We start from the raw sequence: 17,874 nt of genomic DNA, 5'->3' as shown, positions 1-17,874 counted from the left end.
GAGCACTCTCTGTCTCTCGTTTGTGTGTCTCTGCACCTTAGTAGTATAGGGACTGTCGACCATTTCCTTTCTTGCTACCTAATGAATCTGGTCTGTATGATAAGACTAAATCCGGCAAATTATCTCCTCTGGTCAGTTTCTTGACCAGCTGAGAGAATTGTCTTGAGTGTGGATAAAAACGTACCGCTTCTAGCACTACCTACGGACTCAATATCCCAATTAACGTCACAACAGATAAAATCCCCTATTATTCTTCCTCAGCCTGTTCAGCTACAGTATGTTAGGTGCCATAACAAACTCCAATTAATTTACTGTTCCGTGCAAGTTTTGTAAATGACCCCCATGGTATGCAGTGAGTTACATGTTTCTGGAATTAATTTGAACTATTAAAATAACAGTGTCATAAGAAACCCACATTTTCAGCATTTTTTAACAAAACCTCATAATTAAATCAGGTCTGATATTACAACATGAAATCCATTTAGTAATTTAAGAGAAAAAATTACAAAGGATAAATAGTAACATAAAACCTTGGTTTTCTTCCTGGTTAATTCTGCACATTTTTTTCTGCATGCTACATATATAAGAAAAGCTCTCTCATGCAGACAGAATGAACTTGGTGTGAAGAGATTTGCAGAATCATTAGGTAAGTACATTATATTTCGAAAATCTCAGTTTTTTTGCTTTCATTGTTTTTAGATTATTTATCTACATATTCCTGTGCTGATAACGTGAGATGAGCGAATCGAATCTCACAAAGTGGAATTTGATCCGAATTTCAGGATAAATTTGATTCGCCTGGAAGACGAATTTCCTCGTGCTTCGTGTCAGCGAATCGATTTAACCTGAAATAGTATAAAAAACAAAAAAATTCAAACTTACCTCCTCCATTTGCTCACGACGGGTCGCCAGCCTCCTTCTTGCTTGAAGATCTCAGCTGAAATCTCATGCGGCGCGAGATTACATACATCACCCTGTGATACATCACCACGGCGGGATGACGTAAATTTCGTGCCGCACAGGATTTCGGCCGAGATCTTCAAGCAAGATGGTGCACCCTGTATGCCTCTCTTGCTAATAATGCCTCATTTCATTCCACTACTCAGTAATAGAGCTCCCTGTATGTGCCTCTCAGTACTAATGATGTTTTATGGACCTCTCAGTAAGAATTCTACCCTTATTTCCTCCCCTCAGTAATAGGACCCCTTTTATGCCCCTCTCAGTAGTAGTACTCCCTTTATGCTCATCTTAGTAATAATGCCAAACTCAGTGCCTTTTATGCCTCGCTCAAAAAAAAACCACATCTACTCACCTAACTCCATTCCCACATTGAATCGGGACTTCTCAGTTTTAGGCATTGCACTGCATCTCACCACCTGCGCTAGGCTGCCAGCACCATTAGCTTGTGTACAGTATCCTGAAGGCCACAGGCCTAAAGCAGTCTGCCGCCTACAAGATATGTAAATGGTGGGGCAGTGACCCCCTAGACATATGCAAAGACAGGTCCATGAGGCACTCAGCCTGTGGCTTGGCCCCTTCCAGGTACACAGGGCCTCAAAACTTTCCCAAGTGTGCCTGGTGTTAGCGCCGGCCCTATTAATTGACCATTGGTAGGTGATGCTCTAAAAATTCTCTTTTCAAGCTAGCAGTGCACATGGAATACAAATGACACACAGACCAAAAAGGGACATCTTTATGGAGGAAACATTGACTGTTTTTGTCTGATGCCAAACAAACATAGACATGTGAATAGAGTCTTAGTCAGGAGATTCTGAAGCTTGACCTATGGTAATTAAGTGTCATTTGCTTCCTTTTAAAAAGTAAGAACAACGTTACAAAAACGTTCGATATGTTATAGTGACTTATCAAAGGTTTTGATTGGTGGGGTCTGAAAAGTAGGAGTTAAAAGTACTCAGCTGAGCAACATCTCTCCTTGCTGATCAAGACAGAAATAATGATTGTACTGTATAACAGACTTTATATTGAGGCCATCTTCAGTTTGTCTTCAGCAGCAAGGAGAGGCAGTGTACACGGAGTGCTTCTAAGGCCTATTGCACACGATCGTATGGCTTTTTCAGTGTTTTGCGGTCCGTTTTTCACGGATCCGTTGTTCCGTTTTTTGTTTCCGTTGTGTTTCCGTTTCTGTTCCGTTTTTCCCTTCCGTTTTTCCGTTCCGTTTTTCCGTATGGCATATACAGTATACAGTAATTACATAGATAAAATTGGGCTGGGCATAACATTTTCAATAGATGGTTCAGCAAAAAACGGAACGGAAACGGAAGACATACGGATGCATTTCCGTATGTGTTCCGTTTTTTTTGACTTGAATGGAGCCACGGACCCATTGACTTGAATGGAGCCACGGACCGTGATTTGCGGGCAATAATAGGACATGTTCTATGTTAAAACGGAACGGAAAAACGGAAATACGGAAACGGAATGCATACGGAGTACATTCCGTTTTTTTTGCGGAACCATTGAAATGAATGGTTCCGTATACGGACCGTATACGGAACGCAAAAAACGGCCAGTAAATGGGAAAAAAAAACGGCCGTGTGCAGGAGGCCTAACTCCTCATCAGCAAATGTATCAGTGCTCTGACCCCCAGCAAGCAAAATTGTCTCTATGACCTATCAAAAGTTTTTTAAAGTGTACGTACTCTATAAAATGTTTTTCTAGACTTTAATATTGATGGCCTATTCTTAGGATCAGTATTTGATTAGTTAAGGTCTGCATGCAATGCCATCAAATCAGACAAAATCCACAGAGCTTCATAAATTTCTCCTTGTGGTGCATAGAAAGTTAAAGAACACATACACAAAAAAGAATAATGCGATGATAGTTTTTGTTTGCTAATTTAATTCACTTTTATTTTTACTAGGAACATCAATCTTCCAACAATGATCCCCTTTACTGTTTTTCTGCTCTTCATTACTACTCATATGGTCACATCTCAATGGTGTAAGTCATGTAGCTGAAAATTATATTTTCTACAGTAGGGCGTGTCAAATATTTTGACTTTGTTTTTCAAAAATTGAGGGTGGTCAAAAAGTTGTGTTTTGGTTAGCAATTCACAATAATATTTACAAGAAATGGCAATTACATTGTTTTGCTTGGTAAATAGCTACTTCAATTTTGTGATATTTTGACGTTTTATGTAAAATTCGCAGCAAACTGTCTTCTTTCAAGAAGTGCCTTCTTCTCATTATTTCTGTCTGTACTTCTGCTCTAAGTAATTAAATTCTACAGTGTTTGTAAATTTTGCAAGACAAATCTGTTTAAATCGTCAAGGACTTTATCACCCCGTGGATAGGTGATAAATAATTTTCATGGTATACGCCACTCACTATTCCATAAGGGTATAATTGCAGTAAGTGTCCAAATTAATTGTCGGTTGTAGATTTAGATTCTTTGGATGACGTTGAACTTCTGTTTTTAGATTTTGATGATACAACTACGACAAGACCGCATAACTGTAAAGAGAGAGGTGAGGACATAAATGGAAGTCAGTGTTATATTAAAGGCAATTGTGAAAATGAAAGATGGATGTGAAATCCTTAAGGGTTTTTGGGATCTCTAGGGTATTTAATTAATAACAAAGCTATTAAAAAAGTATAAGAGTAGCGACAACAGGGAAATTTCAGATAATATACCATTAGGCAAAGGAACCCAATAAAGATCCCTTTTGTGTCCTCTTCTAGTCAACATAGCTTATTGAATCAGTGGCAAGGTACCTGTGGAGATGGACACAGAGGGCATCAGAACTAGTAAAAAATTCTAGGAACAAAAGGAAAATCTATGTCAATATAATTCTGGTTCTACAAAAGATAAAAATTAATTATTTAAACGGGTGAATTGATCTAGCTTAATCTTTTGTTGGACAAATTAAGTTATTTAACCTGTTACGGACACAGGGCGTACAGATGTCCTGGTACTTAAGGACACAGGGCGTACCTGTACACCCTGTGTATTTCCGATCACCGCCGCGTGGCGGGCGGTGATCGGAACAAGGTGCCTGCTCAAATCATTGAGAAGGCACCTTGGGTCAATGCCGAGGGTGTCCTGTGCCCCCCCCACCCCGTATCGGCGATCGCTGCTGATTAACCCCTTCTATGCCGCTACCGCGGCATAGAAGGGGTTTGTGTTTGAGGGAGCGCAGCGAGTCCCCGCGCTGCTTTGGCGGGGACTTGATGTCTCAGAAGGCAGCCCGATGCCGTGCAGAGGCTACGCAATGCTTTGCACGGCATCGGGAACTGCCTTCTATGGGAGCTGAGGAGATCCAGCCTCAGGCTGGGTCTCCTAGGCAACCTGTTTGCGTACTACTTACTGTAGTACACGAACAGGCAATGCATTACAATACAAATATATTTTAATGCATTGCAGAGGGGATCAGACCCCCAAAAGTGAACATCAGAAATAAATTAAAGAAAAAAACTTAAAAAAGTAATGTTTTTAATAAAATTTATAAAGTAATAAAATTAATAAAAAAAACGCTCCTTTCCCCTTATTTTATAATAAAAAACAGAAAGAAAAAAAACCCACACATATTAGGTATCACCGCGTCCGTAATGACCGGCTGTATAAATATATCAAATGATCCACCCTGTCAGATAAATACCATAAAAAATAAAATAAAAACAGTGTAAAAAAAAGCAATTTTTGTCACCTTACATCACAAAAAGTGTAACACCAAGTGATCAAAAAAGCGTATGCCCCCCAAAATAGTACCAATCTAACCGTCACCTCATCTCGCAAAAAATGAGCCCCTACCTAAGACAATAAAAAAACTATGGCTCAGAATATGGAGACACTAAAACAATTTTTTTGTTTCAAAAATGCTGGTATTGTATAAAACTTAAGTGAATAAAAATAGGTATCGCCGTGTCCGTAAGAACCTGCTCTATAAAAATATCACATGACCTAACCCCTCAGGTGAACACCATAAAAAAAAACCTGTGTAAAAAATTTTGTCACCTTACATCATAAAAAGTGTAATAGCAAGCGATCAAAAAGTCATACGCACCCCAAAATAGTGCCAATCAAACCATCATCTCATCCCGCAAAAATCATACCTTACCCAAGATAATCGACCAAAAACTTAAAAAACGATGGCCCTCAGACTATGGAGACACTAAAACATGATTTTTTTTGTTTCAAAAATGAAATCATTGTGTAAATCTTACATAAATAAAGAAAGTTGACATATTAGGTATCGCCGCGTCCGTAAGAACCTGCTCTATAATAATATCACATGACTTAACCCCTCAGGTGAACACCGTAAAAAAAAAAAAAAACGGTGTAAAAAAATCCATTTTTGTCAGCTTACATCACAAAAAGTGTAATAGCAAGCGATCAAAAAGTCATACGCACCCCAAAATAGTTCCAATCAAACTGTCATCTCATCCCCAAAAAAATGAGCCCCTACACAAGACAGTCGCCCAAAAAATAAATAAAACTATGGCTTTCATAATGTGGAGACATTAAAGAACAATTTTTTTTAAATGCTTTAAATGCTTTGTTATGTAAAACTGAAACAAATAACCGAAAAAAGTAGTCATATTTGGTATTGTCGCGTTCATGACAACCTGCTCTATAAAAATACCACATAATCTAACCTGTCAGATGAATGTTGTAAATAACAAAAAATAAAAACTGTGCCAAAACAGCTATTTCTTGTTATCTTGCCTCACAAAAAGTGTAATATAGAGCAACCAAAAATCATATGTACCTAAAATAGTACCAACAAAACTGCCACCCTATCCCGTAGTTTCCAAAATGGGGTCACTTTTTTGGAGTTTCTACTCTAGGGGTGCATCAGGGGGGCTTCAAATGGGACATGGTGTCAAAAAACCAGTCCAGCAAAATCTGCCTTCCAAAAAACCGTATAGCATTCCTTTCCTTCTGCGCCCTGCCATGTGCCCGTACAGCAGTTTATGACCACATATGGGGTGTTTCTGTAAACTACAGAAGCAGTGCCATAAATATTGAGTTTTGTTTGGCTGTTAACCCTTGCTTTGCAAATGGAAAAAATGGATTCAAATGAAAAATCTGCCAAAAAAGTGAAATATTGAAATTTTATCTCTATTTTCCATTAATTCTTGTGGAACACCTAAAGGGTCAACAAAGTTTGTAAAATCAGTTTTGAATACATTGAGGGGTGTAGTTTGTAAATGGGGTAATTTTTGGGTGGTTTCTATTATGTAAGCCTCACAAAGTGACTTCAGACCTGAACTGGTCCTGAAAAAGTGGGTCTTTCAAGATTTGCTTCTAAACTTCTAAGCCTTGTAACGTCCCAAAAAATAAAATGGCGTTCCTAAAATGATCCAAACATAAAGTAGACATATGGGGAATGTAAAATAATATCAGTTTTTGGAGGTATTGCTATCTATTATAAAAGTAGAGAAATAGAAATTTGCTAATTTTTCAAAATTTGGGGTAAAGTGTCATGAAGTACAATATGTGACGAAAAAGCAATTTCAGAATGGCCTGGTTAAGTAAAAGCGTTTTAAAGTTATTCACACATAAATTGACACTGGTCAGATTTGCAAAAAATGGCCTGGTCCTTAAGGTGAAATATGGCCGTGTCCTTAAGGGGTTAAAATGGTAGCACTGCAGAAAATAATGCATTTGTTTTTAGAATTTGCCAATAATAAATGGGTTATCCTTCAAATTAAGCATTATTACAATATATATGCAATAAAAATATTGGGGGTCATTTACTAATAGAAATTCACCTTTATTAGGCATATTTTTGGCGCAGATTGCCATGCAAAGGTTATTTGCGACAAAATCTGCGATTCTTCCCTGCTCACGCCAGGTCTAAAAAAGTGGGTGTGGTGACGGTGGGGAAGGGAATGGGCCGGCAGGCCCGTCTCATTTATCATTTTCTACATCTGCTCTAGGCATAGAAAATGGTCTAAATTTGAGCCAGCAAGGAAGCTGGCTCACATTTAGCCCGGCAGTGGATCCGCCGAAATTATGTTCTATTTTTTTTCGGAGCCGCAGACCGGAATATCAGAGGCGCGCTCCCGAAATGAGGAAGCGGACAGCACACTGTGTGCTGTCCACATCCATTCCTGCCCCATAGAGAATGAATGGGTCCGCACCCGTCCTGGATAATTGCGGAACGGATGCGGACCCATTCTGAAGACGTGTGAATGGAGCCTTAATCTAATCAATTATTTGTATTACAGAGGGAACCTCTTTTACATTGGTAACAGACAATATAAATCCATGGAATTATGCATATTCCATCGAAAACTTGGTCAATCGTCTTTCAGAAAAATTTCCTTGTGTTCAACGGCAGTATACCTTAATCAAGGTTAACTATTCAGGTACATATATATATATATATACATATCTTGTGATATCACCATGGATTAAATAATTAGGGGCTGTCCAAATTAGAAAAACTTGGCTGTTTTCTTCCAAAAACAGCATCACACCTGTCCGTGTCTAGTATGGCAACTTACTTTTGTTGAATGGAATGGGGCTCTAATGTGCATAATCTGTGGAAAGTATGGCATTTTTATTTATTTTTTTTGAAGAAAATGAGCAGGTCTTTCTAATCTTGGGCAACCCCTTTAAGTAACCAGCTGAATGTAGTACACATTATAAATCATGAAGGGAATATAACATCAAAGTTCTAATTCAGGCCAAAGAAAATATTCCAATCTAAAGAGGGTGTCTTTAACCCCTTGGCAACATTCGCCATATATACATAACGCTTCCATGAAGGGGTTTGCCCAATCTTCTGTACATGTAGGGCACTGTGTACAGGGCTGGCCTTAGGTGTTCAGGTGCCCTGTGCGAGCTAATCTTGTGGCGCCCCGGACAACCCTCCCCGGTTCACCTAAACATACACAAAGTGGAAAACAATCTTTGTAACAAACGTTTTTTTTTTAATACAGATAATTTAATTGCAAGTGCAAAGAAGTACAATCATACCCAGTGTCACCCATAGCCAGTCCCCTGCCCTTCTTAATCATACCCGGTGTCACCCTTACCCAGTCCCCTGCCCCCTAAATTAGACCCTGCCCCCCTTAAATTAAGGGTGACAGACACTGGGTATGATTAAGTGGGCAGAGGACTGAATAAGGGTGACACTGGGTATGATTAAGGGGCAGGGGACTGGCTTTGGTTGACACTGGGTATGATTAAGGGGGCAGGGGACTGGGTAAAGGTGACAGGGTATGATTAAGGGGGGCAGGGGACTGGCTATGGGTGACACTGGGTTCCCCAGTTTTATTAGTCAGGCTTCTGGCATTAGTATACAGTACAGACCAAAAGTTTGGACACACCTTCTCATTCAAAGAGTTTTCTTTATTTTCATGACTATGAAGGCATCAAAACTATGAATTAACACATGTGGAATTATATACATAACAAACAAGTGTGAAACAACTGAAAATATGTCATATTCTAGGTTCTTCAAAGTAGCTACCTTTTGCTTTGATTACTGCTTTGCACACTCTTGGCATTCTCTTGATGAGCTTCAAGAGGTAGTCCCCTGAAATGGTCTTCCAACAGTCTTGAAGGAGTTCCCAAAGATGCTTAGCACTTGTTGGCCCTTTTGCCTTCACTCTGCGGTCCAGCTCACCCCAAACCATCTCGATTGGGTTCAGGTCCGGTGACTGTGGAGGCCAGGTCATCTGGCGCAGCACCCCATCACTCTCCTTCATGGTCAAATAGCCCTTACTTTCAAATTTTTCCCAATTTTTCGGCTGACTGACTGACCTTCATTTCTTAAAGCAATGATGGCCACTCGTTTTTCTTTACTTAGCTGCTTTTTTCTTGCCATAATACAAATTCTAACAGTCTATTCAGTAGGACTATCAGCTGTGTATCCACCTGACTTCTCCTCAACGCAACTGGTGGTCCCAACCCCATTTATAAGGCAAGAAATCCCACTTATTAAACCTGACAGGGCACACCTGTGAAGTGAAAACCATTTCAGGGGACTACCTCTTGAAGCTCATCAAAGGATTGCCAAGAGTGTGCAAAGCAGTAATCAAAGCAAAAGGTGGCTACTTTGAAGAACCTAGAATATGACATATTTTCAGTTGTTTCACACTTGTTTGTTATGAATATAATTCCACATGTGTTAATTCATAGTTTTGATGCCTTCAGTGTGAATCTACAATTTTCATAGTCATGAAAATAGAGAAAACTCTTTGAATGAGAAGGTGTGTCCAAACTTTTGGTCTGTACTGTACATACATTTGAGAGGTTTATGTATATTTTTTACCCTACACCTTTCCTTCTGAACTGTTCTAGTCCCTCTTTGCATACCTCCCCCAGTCCCACTACCTTGCCCCCGGTCTCTATCTGCACTATCTTCCCCTCCTATAACGTAATTTCCCTCCCCCCCAGTCCCTAGTTGAAACACTCCTTCAACCTTCTAGCCATCTTTCTCCCCCACACAGCTGCCCCTTCCCCATTGAGGTGCAGCCCATCCCTACAATAGAGCTTGTAGCCGATAGAGAAGTCGGCCCAGTTCTCCAGGAGCCCAAACCCCTCCTTCCTACACCAGTTCTTGAGCCACTTGTTAATCTCCCTAATCTCCCGCTGCCTTTCTTGTGTGGCCCGTGGTACAGGCAGAACATGAAGGAAAAAATTGTCCTGTCGCCTCTTAAAGGCTTCTGTTTTGCATTCCGTCCTAAAATTTCATTATATTATAACAGAGCTATAACGGAACCTATAATGGAATTCAATGACGCCAATCCGAACCCGCCTTTAGTGGGATTAAAAAATGTAAAAAAAAAAATGTTTGAAAATAAAATGTTTACAAATGTTAAAAAATACACAAATTTTTCCTCCTTTAAAAATGTTTTGCTGCATCAAAATATTAACAGAATATCAAATTATCAAGCCGATATGGTGAATGCCATAAAAACAATTGTGTAATACATAATTTCTCTGCGTATCATCGCTAGGTCCGGCTGAGATCCCGCGCCTGCGCACTGCTTCGCCAGGCCGGGGCATGCACACTGCAATGCCCATTTTGGGTAAGGCATCAATTCAACTAGTGCACATGCGCCAGCCGGCGAAGCAGTGCGCAGGCGCGGGATCTCGGCCGGACCTAGGGATGATACAAGTGAATAGGAGGGCGGGCAAAGGAAGAGGCTGGGGGAGGAGTAACGGTTAAAAAGGCAGAGCAGCCTGGGCACCTACACACGGAACACCGCCCCTGGGCACTTGCGAGTGCTCATTTGCATATGAAATAAACGTAGTTTTTCCTGCTTCTGGATGTCTAAAGAAAATAACAAAGGTACCATTAGAATCCTGTATAGGTGTGCTACAGCGCCATGTAAGTGCTGTATATGGTCATATAGTGGTGACAGACTCCCTTTAAGTAAAATTTTTCATTATGTAACCTTCTTCTTATTTTCAGACATTTTTGAAAGTGTTACAAAGAGAAAAGAGGAATTTTTGAGGACCATACATGACTATAACTTTTGGAACTATTACAACATCTTTTTAGACTACTATCTTAGTGATGAGGATGCCTATAAGTCTCAGTTCTGCAACCATTCTATTTTGCATGGACTCAAGAGAGCGCTTGAGAGTTCACCATCTGAAAGTTTTATTCTGACCTTAAGCAGCGGCTCCGTTATTGACCATAATAATACTGAAATCTTAGCAGAGATTTACCATCTGCTCAATGAAAAGAAATCTCAGGTTTGTAGTCAAAGGAAGCTGACATTCTGAAATTACAATGTATGGATATTGAGTTACGAGTCAGCCTTTTTGCCGACTCACAGATGGTCCCAGTACCAAATTACCAACTAAGCACATATTGTCAGGTTCCTTAGTTGCTGGTCATCAAGTTAGCTAGACCTTAAATTGATTGGCCTGAAACAGCATCACACATGCCCATACCATGTCTGGTATTACAGCTCATGCACATTTAAAGGGGTTGTCCGAGTTATAAAAAAAAAAAATAGCACTATAAAGCAGCAACATATAACTAAGCTAAAAATATATATATTTCATCATTTCCCTGGTTCTTTTCTGGCTCTTAGTTTACCTGCAATAACAGCAATCTCTGCCCCTCCCCCTGTTCTGCAAAGGGAGTGAATACACGACCTGCCCTGAGTGACATGTCTGCCTGCATGTTGTATTTGCAGGACTACAAGTCTCAGCTGTACAATGACACTGCTGATACACACAGGATCTTCCCCCTACCTGTTCTTGTGCAATGCTCTGCAGAACTCCTCTGTCAGCTCCTGTGCCCAGAATTTGTCTCCTCACTGCCTGCAGCTACTCAGTAAAGCCTTCAGCCCTGAGTCTGTACAGGGGTTAATGTTTTTCCTCAAGAATCCAGGGAGAAAGCAATGAGCCGCAGCCGGTATTGCAGGGGGGCGTGGCCAACACAGTGACGTCTCGTGTACAGGCACATATCTGCTCTCTCAGGCTTGTGCACGAAACATCATCAGATCAGAGAGAGAAGCTGACATCACAGGTCATGTGGCCCCGAGAATTCTGAGAAAGCAGCTAATGGAGATAAAGTAAGTGAATTGTAAAGTCCTTTACATTTGCCTAGATAAAAACATACAAAGAACAAAAAAATAACTCAGACAACCCCTTTAAGTGAATGAAGTGTAATGAGAAACAGTCAATAGCAGAAAAATGGTGCTAAGTCTGAAATTAATGCAGATGGGATTTGGGAATCCTGGATACCTCTTTATGGTGTGTTTGATTTAAAATTTGTATCTGCTCCCCAAAATTATGGAGAACATTGCAGTGTGCCTACTGTACTTAGGGTCCATTCACACGTCCGTTGTTTCTTTCCTGATCTGTTCCGTTTTTTGCTGAACAGATCTGGACCAGATCTGGACCCATTCATTTTCAATGGGTCCTGAAAAAAATCGGACAGCTCAATGTCAGATTTTTTTCAGGACCCATTGAAAATGAATGGGTCCAGATCTGGTCCAGATCTGTTCAGCAAAAAACAGAACAGATCAGGAAAGAAACAACGAACGTGTGAATGGACCCTTATAGTTAAATCCAGCCCTGACTGCATTCTAAATTCTCCATTCCTATGGAGCCTTTCATCTACAAAACCCATGAAAGTGAGATCACCTCTATTTCCTACCTTATAAAGTAACTATAAGTTAAAGATGAACTTTCACCACTCCTGACATGTCTGTTTTAATAGTTTCATGCATTCCCCATGTAATAACAATTCTGGAGCATCTATTCTTATGTCTCTATGTTGTGCCATTTCTTTATTATTTCTACTAGAAGTTCTTAATGAATTGGTATTAGCCTCCAGTAGGGGTACAGAGGGGAGGTGAAGAGGGGATTTTTGCTTCTTGGAAAATGGAGATTTATGTATATCTCCGTTTTCCATCCCTTCTATTCTATTCCTAGCATGTTGCCCTTGTTTCCCATACAACCCGATTATTCTGTGAATAATTACACCTCTTCCAGTCCTTCATATACCACAGGAGCAACACACAACCCTCGCAGATACTTATATATAAAAATAGTTTACTGATAACATAGAGATGACAAAGCAATGGACATTATACATAAAGATACAGAAAACACAATACATAGAGGACACCACCACACACAGCCACCTCAGTTCCTGCCCACCCTGGATGCTAAGCAAATGTGGCTAATAATGTGTATGTACAGGGTGGGCCATTTATATGGATACACCTTAATAAAATGGGAATGGTTGGTGATATTAACTTCCTGTTTGTGGCACATTAGTATATGTGAGGGGGGAAACTTTTCAAGATGGGTGGTGACCATGGTGGCCATTTTGAAGTCGGCCATTTTGAATCCAACTTTTGTTTTTTCAATAGGAAGAGGGTCATGTGACACATCAAACTTATTGGGAATTTCACAAGAAAAACAATGGTGTAAACGTAACTTTATTCTTTCATGAGTTATTTACAAGTTTCTGGCCACTTATAAAATGTGTTCAATGTGCTGTCCATTGTGTTGGATTGTCAATGCAACCTTCTTCTCCCACTCTTCACACACTGATAGCAACATCGCAGGAGAAATGCTAGCACAGGCTTCCAGTATCCATAGTTTCAGGTGCTGCTCATCTCGTATCTTCACAGCATAGACAATTGCCTTCAGATGACCCCAAAGATAAAAGTCTAAGGGGGTCAGATCGGGAGACCTTGGGGGCCATTCAACTGGCCCACGACAACCAATCCACTTTCCAGGAAACTGTTCATCTAGGAATGCTCGGACCTGACACCCATAATGTGATGGTGCACCACACCATTGTTTTTCTTGTGAAATTCCCAATAAGTTTGATGTGTCACATGACCCTCTTCCTATTGAAAAAACAAAAGTTGGATTCAAAATGGCCAACTTCAAAATGGCCACCATGGTCACCACCCATCTTGAAAAGTTTCCCCCCTCACATATACTAATGTGCCACAAACAGGAAGTTAATATCACCAACCATTCCCATTTTATTAAGGTGTATCCATATAAATGGCCCACCCTGTATATACAGTATATCCAGAGTCTACTAATATATAGTCTACTGGATCTACTCTTCTAACCAACTGACATCCAGTACATGACCATTAGTACATGTACATATAGAGACTCATGCATAAACAGCATATATAATCTAACTGGTAATACAATTGCAGACTGCAAATATCTATATGTACACATATAAAGTCTACTGGGATATTATACCTATATACATACCCACATAAGCACACATATAACTTAGCTTGCTCCTGAAATGCTGTTCATCCATAGGTGTCCAGGAAGAGAAGCCCCATCCCCACTCCCAACTTTCACCTATATGTTGCTTTGTCCCAGCCCCCCACCATAGACTCCACCCTGTGACCACCCAAATATCTTCCCCCATCTCTTGGTCAAGAGGATGTTGTTCAACTGCTTTCACAATGTGCCCTTCCTGCCTTAGATATGCTAACAAGGGACACACTGCTACTGGGCATACTGAATGGGTGAATACCACTGGGTCCAATTATTAGGCATATTTGTGTGGTCATAAGGACGAGGTTCTGGCTGAAAGCCATATTTCCCTTAACAGGAGGTAACCAGTTGTGGGGGGGGGGGGGGGGGGGGGGGTTCATGCACAGACTCCCTCTATCCAATCAGTGCTGTCATTTTCAGATTGTGCAGGTACACACCCCCAACTGGTTACCACCCCTCTTACTGCAGACTGCTAGCAATTCATTCATAACTTCTAGTACAAGTAATAAAGAAATGGCACAGGATAGAGCCATAAGAATAGATGCTCTTGAATTGTTATTACATGGGGAATGCATGAAGCTAATTAAACGGGCATGTCAGGAGCAGTGACTCTTTAATCCCTCAATTTTCTAAAAACCTTTACTTGGTTATCTTTAATATTCCTACAAGATCACATTTGTTCATTTATGTGTTCTTCTTAAGGTTTTCTTCATAAGCTATGACTATTGCGCTTCAGAATCACAAGAAGATGTTTTACGTGACATTGCAACACAGAGTTTTGGATACTATTCAATGATTAATATCTACAGTCTACAGAAAGTAAGTAATATAAGAAGATTAAGGTCAGTCTAATCAGAGAGCAAGAGAATCTTGGTCTACCACAACTATTGACATCTCTGTTATATGGTAGTCACCACCAAATAAAACAGCCGGACGCTGACAAGTCAATCCCATCGAAGAGAGTAGAGAGGTGGGATGACGAGCATATTACTAACGCTCCATTCAGAGAGGGGTTAAGGAATCCTCATTCTTATGACTGCTGGAGATTCCAATGTTCGAAATCCACACTATCCAATAAATAAGTGTAGTACTTTTTTACAATAAAAGTATATAGGCTGACATAAATAGCACATCTTAAAGGTGTAATCCCAACTTAGGTGCTATTCACACAATGATTTTTCCTTAGAATTTTGGCACAGACAGCCATGCTGAAATTTCACCGAGACCCTACCGGCAGCCACATCCTTTCTGCCTCCCATTTATTTCAATGGGAAACAACACAAAGACCACCGAAGCAGTGGTTTAAAGCCGTGGCTGTGCTGACAACGAACATGTCCCTTTAAACTCCTGCTCTGTGATCCTCCTCTTGCTATTGCCTATTGTGCTGCCTCTTTTGAAATTAATGAAAGGCAGAAACGAGCAAGAAACCATCCATCCGCCAGTGAAATTTCAAATGACTGTTATTCACTGACAGTTAAAACACGCTTATGTGAATATGCCTATATACTTCCAATGTTCTGAAAATAGCTGTGTAATAGCTGTTGAAAAAATGGCCATCAAAGGGCCATGTGAATGCAGCCAAAGTCCACAGCCCCAGTCAGAACGCTGGGTTAGTGGACCAAATTTCTTCAGAAAAGTGCGGGTCCCAGATATTCCGAGTGAGTAATTCGTTGGTTATTTTATCACATCCCTTTTCTTTTCTAAGATTGTCTCAGACAACATCATTAAGGGTACTTTCACACAAGCGGCAAGAAACTCCGGCAGGCTGTCGGATCTGTGTGCCGCTAGTGCACGTGTGCCCCTGGACTACCGCTGCGGCCCCATTGACTATAATGGGGGCGGGCCGGAGTTCCGGCGGCATAACGGCAAACATGCCGAGAGGAGGCCGGAATAAAACTATCACATGTCGGCACTAGCGGCAGCACGGATCCGATAGGCTATTTACCCGCCAAACAGCCTGTCGGAGTTCCTTGCCGCTAGTGTGAAACTAGCCTTACTGTAAAAAAAAAAAAAAAAAAGTTAACACATGACATACAGAAGAACAATGTTAGAGATTCCCAGAAACAAAAAAACATGATGCTGCTGCAGTTGTTGCAGGCTCGGACTGACAGGATATACCATAAATGCCATCTCTTGGTTCCTCAGGTAAATGGGAGTCCTTCTTTTCCTACCCACCACTTTCTCCTCATACCTAAATGAAGACATGTAAAAGTGGTGGCCTGATATTTGTGAACGGTGGTCAGGAAATATTTACATGTAGCTGCACACTGGTCCCCAGGGTTAATTTTACTGGTGGGTTCCAGACACCCTAGTCCAACATAGGTGTATTTATGTGAAGCTCACATGATCATATTTAGCCTTATTCAGTCCTCCTACCCAGGACTAATTTGGTCCATTTTTTTAATCAAATATTTGCTATAATTTTTATAAAATAATTTTTATCTTATTTATGTCTCAGGTTTACTGTACCAAATGCTACTCTTCAACTATAGTTGGAAGCCCACCTTTTCTAACATTTGTTTGGTGCATACTGTATGTAGATATGTAGATGAACAAGCCATGTGTCAACCAGTACACTACAGAATCTTCCTTCCATTCCACAGGCTTTCTATGGGTTGGAATTATTTCTTCTTAAACCTTTGAATTCTTCAGTGTGCATCTTAAATGCGAACCTAGGAGCATTTAGTCAGTACACAGAGAAGTTCAATGTTGTATCATCCTCAACCTTTCTAATGATTATTACAAATGGAAACGGAACCTTCAACTTTACTGATCCTGACGGTGAGCATTTTCTTATTAAAGGGTCTGTCCACTCTTTCACAATTTATGGCCTATCCTGATTGGTGGACGTCCAATTTTCCACACTACTGTCAATAATAATTATCTTTATTTATATAGTGTGAACATATTCCGCAAAGCTTCACAGTTCATGGGTTCATGTACAAACAGTCATAAATAACATAGCAATAGACAAGGCAATAATCACAAGAGGAATAAGGGCCCTGCTTGCAAGAGCTCACAACCTATGAGGAGATAGGGGTGACACAAAAGGTAAATGTGCTTGTTTTGTAAAATGGTCCAGCCATCTTGGGAAAATAAAGAAGCTGCATGAGCCAGTCTGTAGTGCTTCTGGGTGCACGGGTACGTGGAGAGTTTGGTGGAGGATCAGGTTCAGAAAATGATGATAAATGGGCTATATCTTGAGAGGAGTTAGATCAGGGGATGTGATAGGTCACCCTAAAAAGAGGTCTTTTTAGGGAAAGCCTAAAACTGTGTATATTGTGATTTGAACAAAGCTGGAAGACTAGGTAAAGTGTGTTACCGTCTTTATGTGTCTTATAAAGTTGTGAAAGGCAAAGAGAGGAGGTTAGAGATAGAAGCAGATGGGGAGATGGGGTTGTTTGTGGAGATATTGAAGTCTCCCAAGATAAGGGTTGGTAATTCTGAAGACAGGATGTGTGGCAGCCAAAGTGACCCTGGAACTGGGTGGGAAAGCCAGGGGGATGGTATACATCTGCTACTCTGAAGGAGAGGGGATGAAAGTCTAAGGATTCACTACCCTCAAAAGAAGGGAATAAGAGTGATGGAACTGGGTGATGATGACCTGCAAAGTGCATTGTGAGGACAGGAATATGCAGACTCCGCCACCATGTCTGTTCTCAGGTCTGGGGGTATGGGAGAAATGTAAGCCACCATAGGAAAGAGCAGCAGGGGAAGCTGTGTCAGATTCCTGAATCCAGGTTTCAGTCAGGGCCAGCAGGTTAAGAGAGTTATTAAGAAAGAAGTTATGAGTGTAGGGGAGCTTGTTACACTCAGACCATGGATTCCAGAGTGCACAATTAAAAGAGGAAATGTTAATGAGGTTTGCAGGATTTCTATGTTTTGAGATGGGGAAGGGAAAATAAGAAGTAAAAGTAAAAAGAGAAAGAGCAAATTGTTGTTGGATTTGTGAGAGAGTGGATTGTGCTGCACCGTGGAACATGATGGGATGAGATGATTCAGGAAAGTGAATAAAGCATGTGAGCTGTACATGGGTGAGTGAAGGAGAGGGGGGCTGATGTGGATAGAAGGTAATGGAGGAGGAACAGGGCGGTGAATGTGGAAGTAAAAAGCACATGAGAAAAAGAACATAGGGACACATTTATTAAGACCGGTGTTTTAGACACT

At 40.6% G+C, this 17,874-nt stretch overlaps 1 protein-coding gene across 1 annotated transcript in view; it reads left to right on the top strand.

Moving 5' to 3' along the window:
• Nucleotides 1-997: 997 nt before the first annotated feature.
• LOC121008741 (uromodulin-like) overlaps nucleotides 998-17,874 on the top strand; it is a 36,768-nt gene continuing 19,891 nt past the window's right edge. The window contains exons 1-8 of the mRNA XM_040441437.1: nucleotides 998-1,002; nucleotides 2,882-2,961; nucleotides 3,401-3,487; nucleotides 7,194-7,334; nucleotides 10,394-10,680; nucleotides 14,410-14,526; nucleotides 16,311-16,488; nucleotides 17,052-17,213. Coding sequence (XP_040297371.1) covers nucleotides 998-1,002; nucleotides 2,882-2,961; nucleotides 3,401-3,487; nucleotides 7,194-7,334; nucleotides 10,394-10,680; nucleotides 14,410-14,526; nucleotides 16,311-16,488; nucleotides 17,052-17,213 — 1,057 coding nt within the window. The remainder of the gene's footprint in view (nucleotides 1,003-2,881; nucleotides 2,962-3,400; nucleotides 3,488-7,193; nucleotides 7,335-10,393; nucleotides 10,681-14,409; nucleotides 14,527-16,310; nucleotides 16,489-17,051; nucleotides 17,214-17,874) is intronic.

This window comes from Bufo bufo, chromosome 7, assembly GCF_905171765.1.
Source record: "Bufo bufo chromosome 7, aBufBuf1.1, whole genome shotgun sequence".
Taxonomy (NCBI): domain Eukaryota; kingdom Metazoa; phylum Chordata; class Amphibia; order Anura; family Bufonidae; genus Bufo; species Bufo bufo.
The sequence above is the reverse complement of the archived record's forward strand: the minus strand, read 5'-3'. Positions and strand labels throughout refer to the sequence as shown.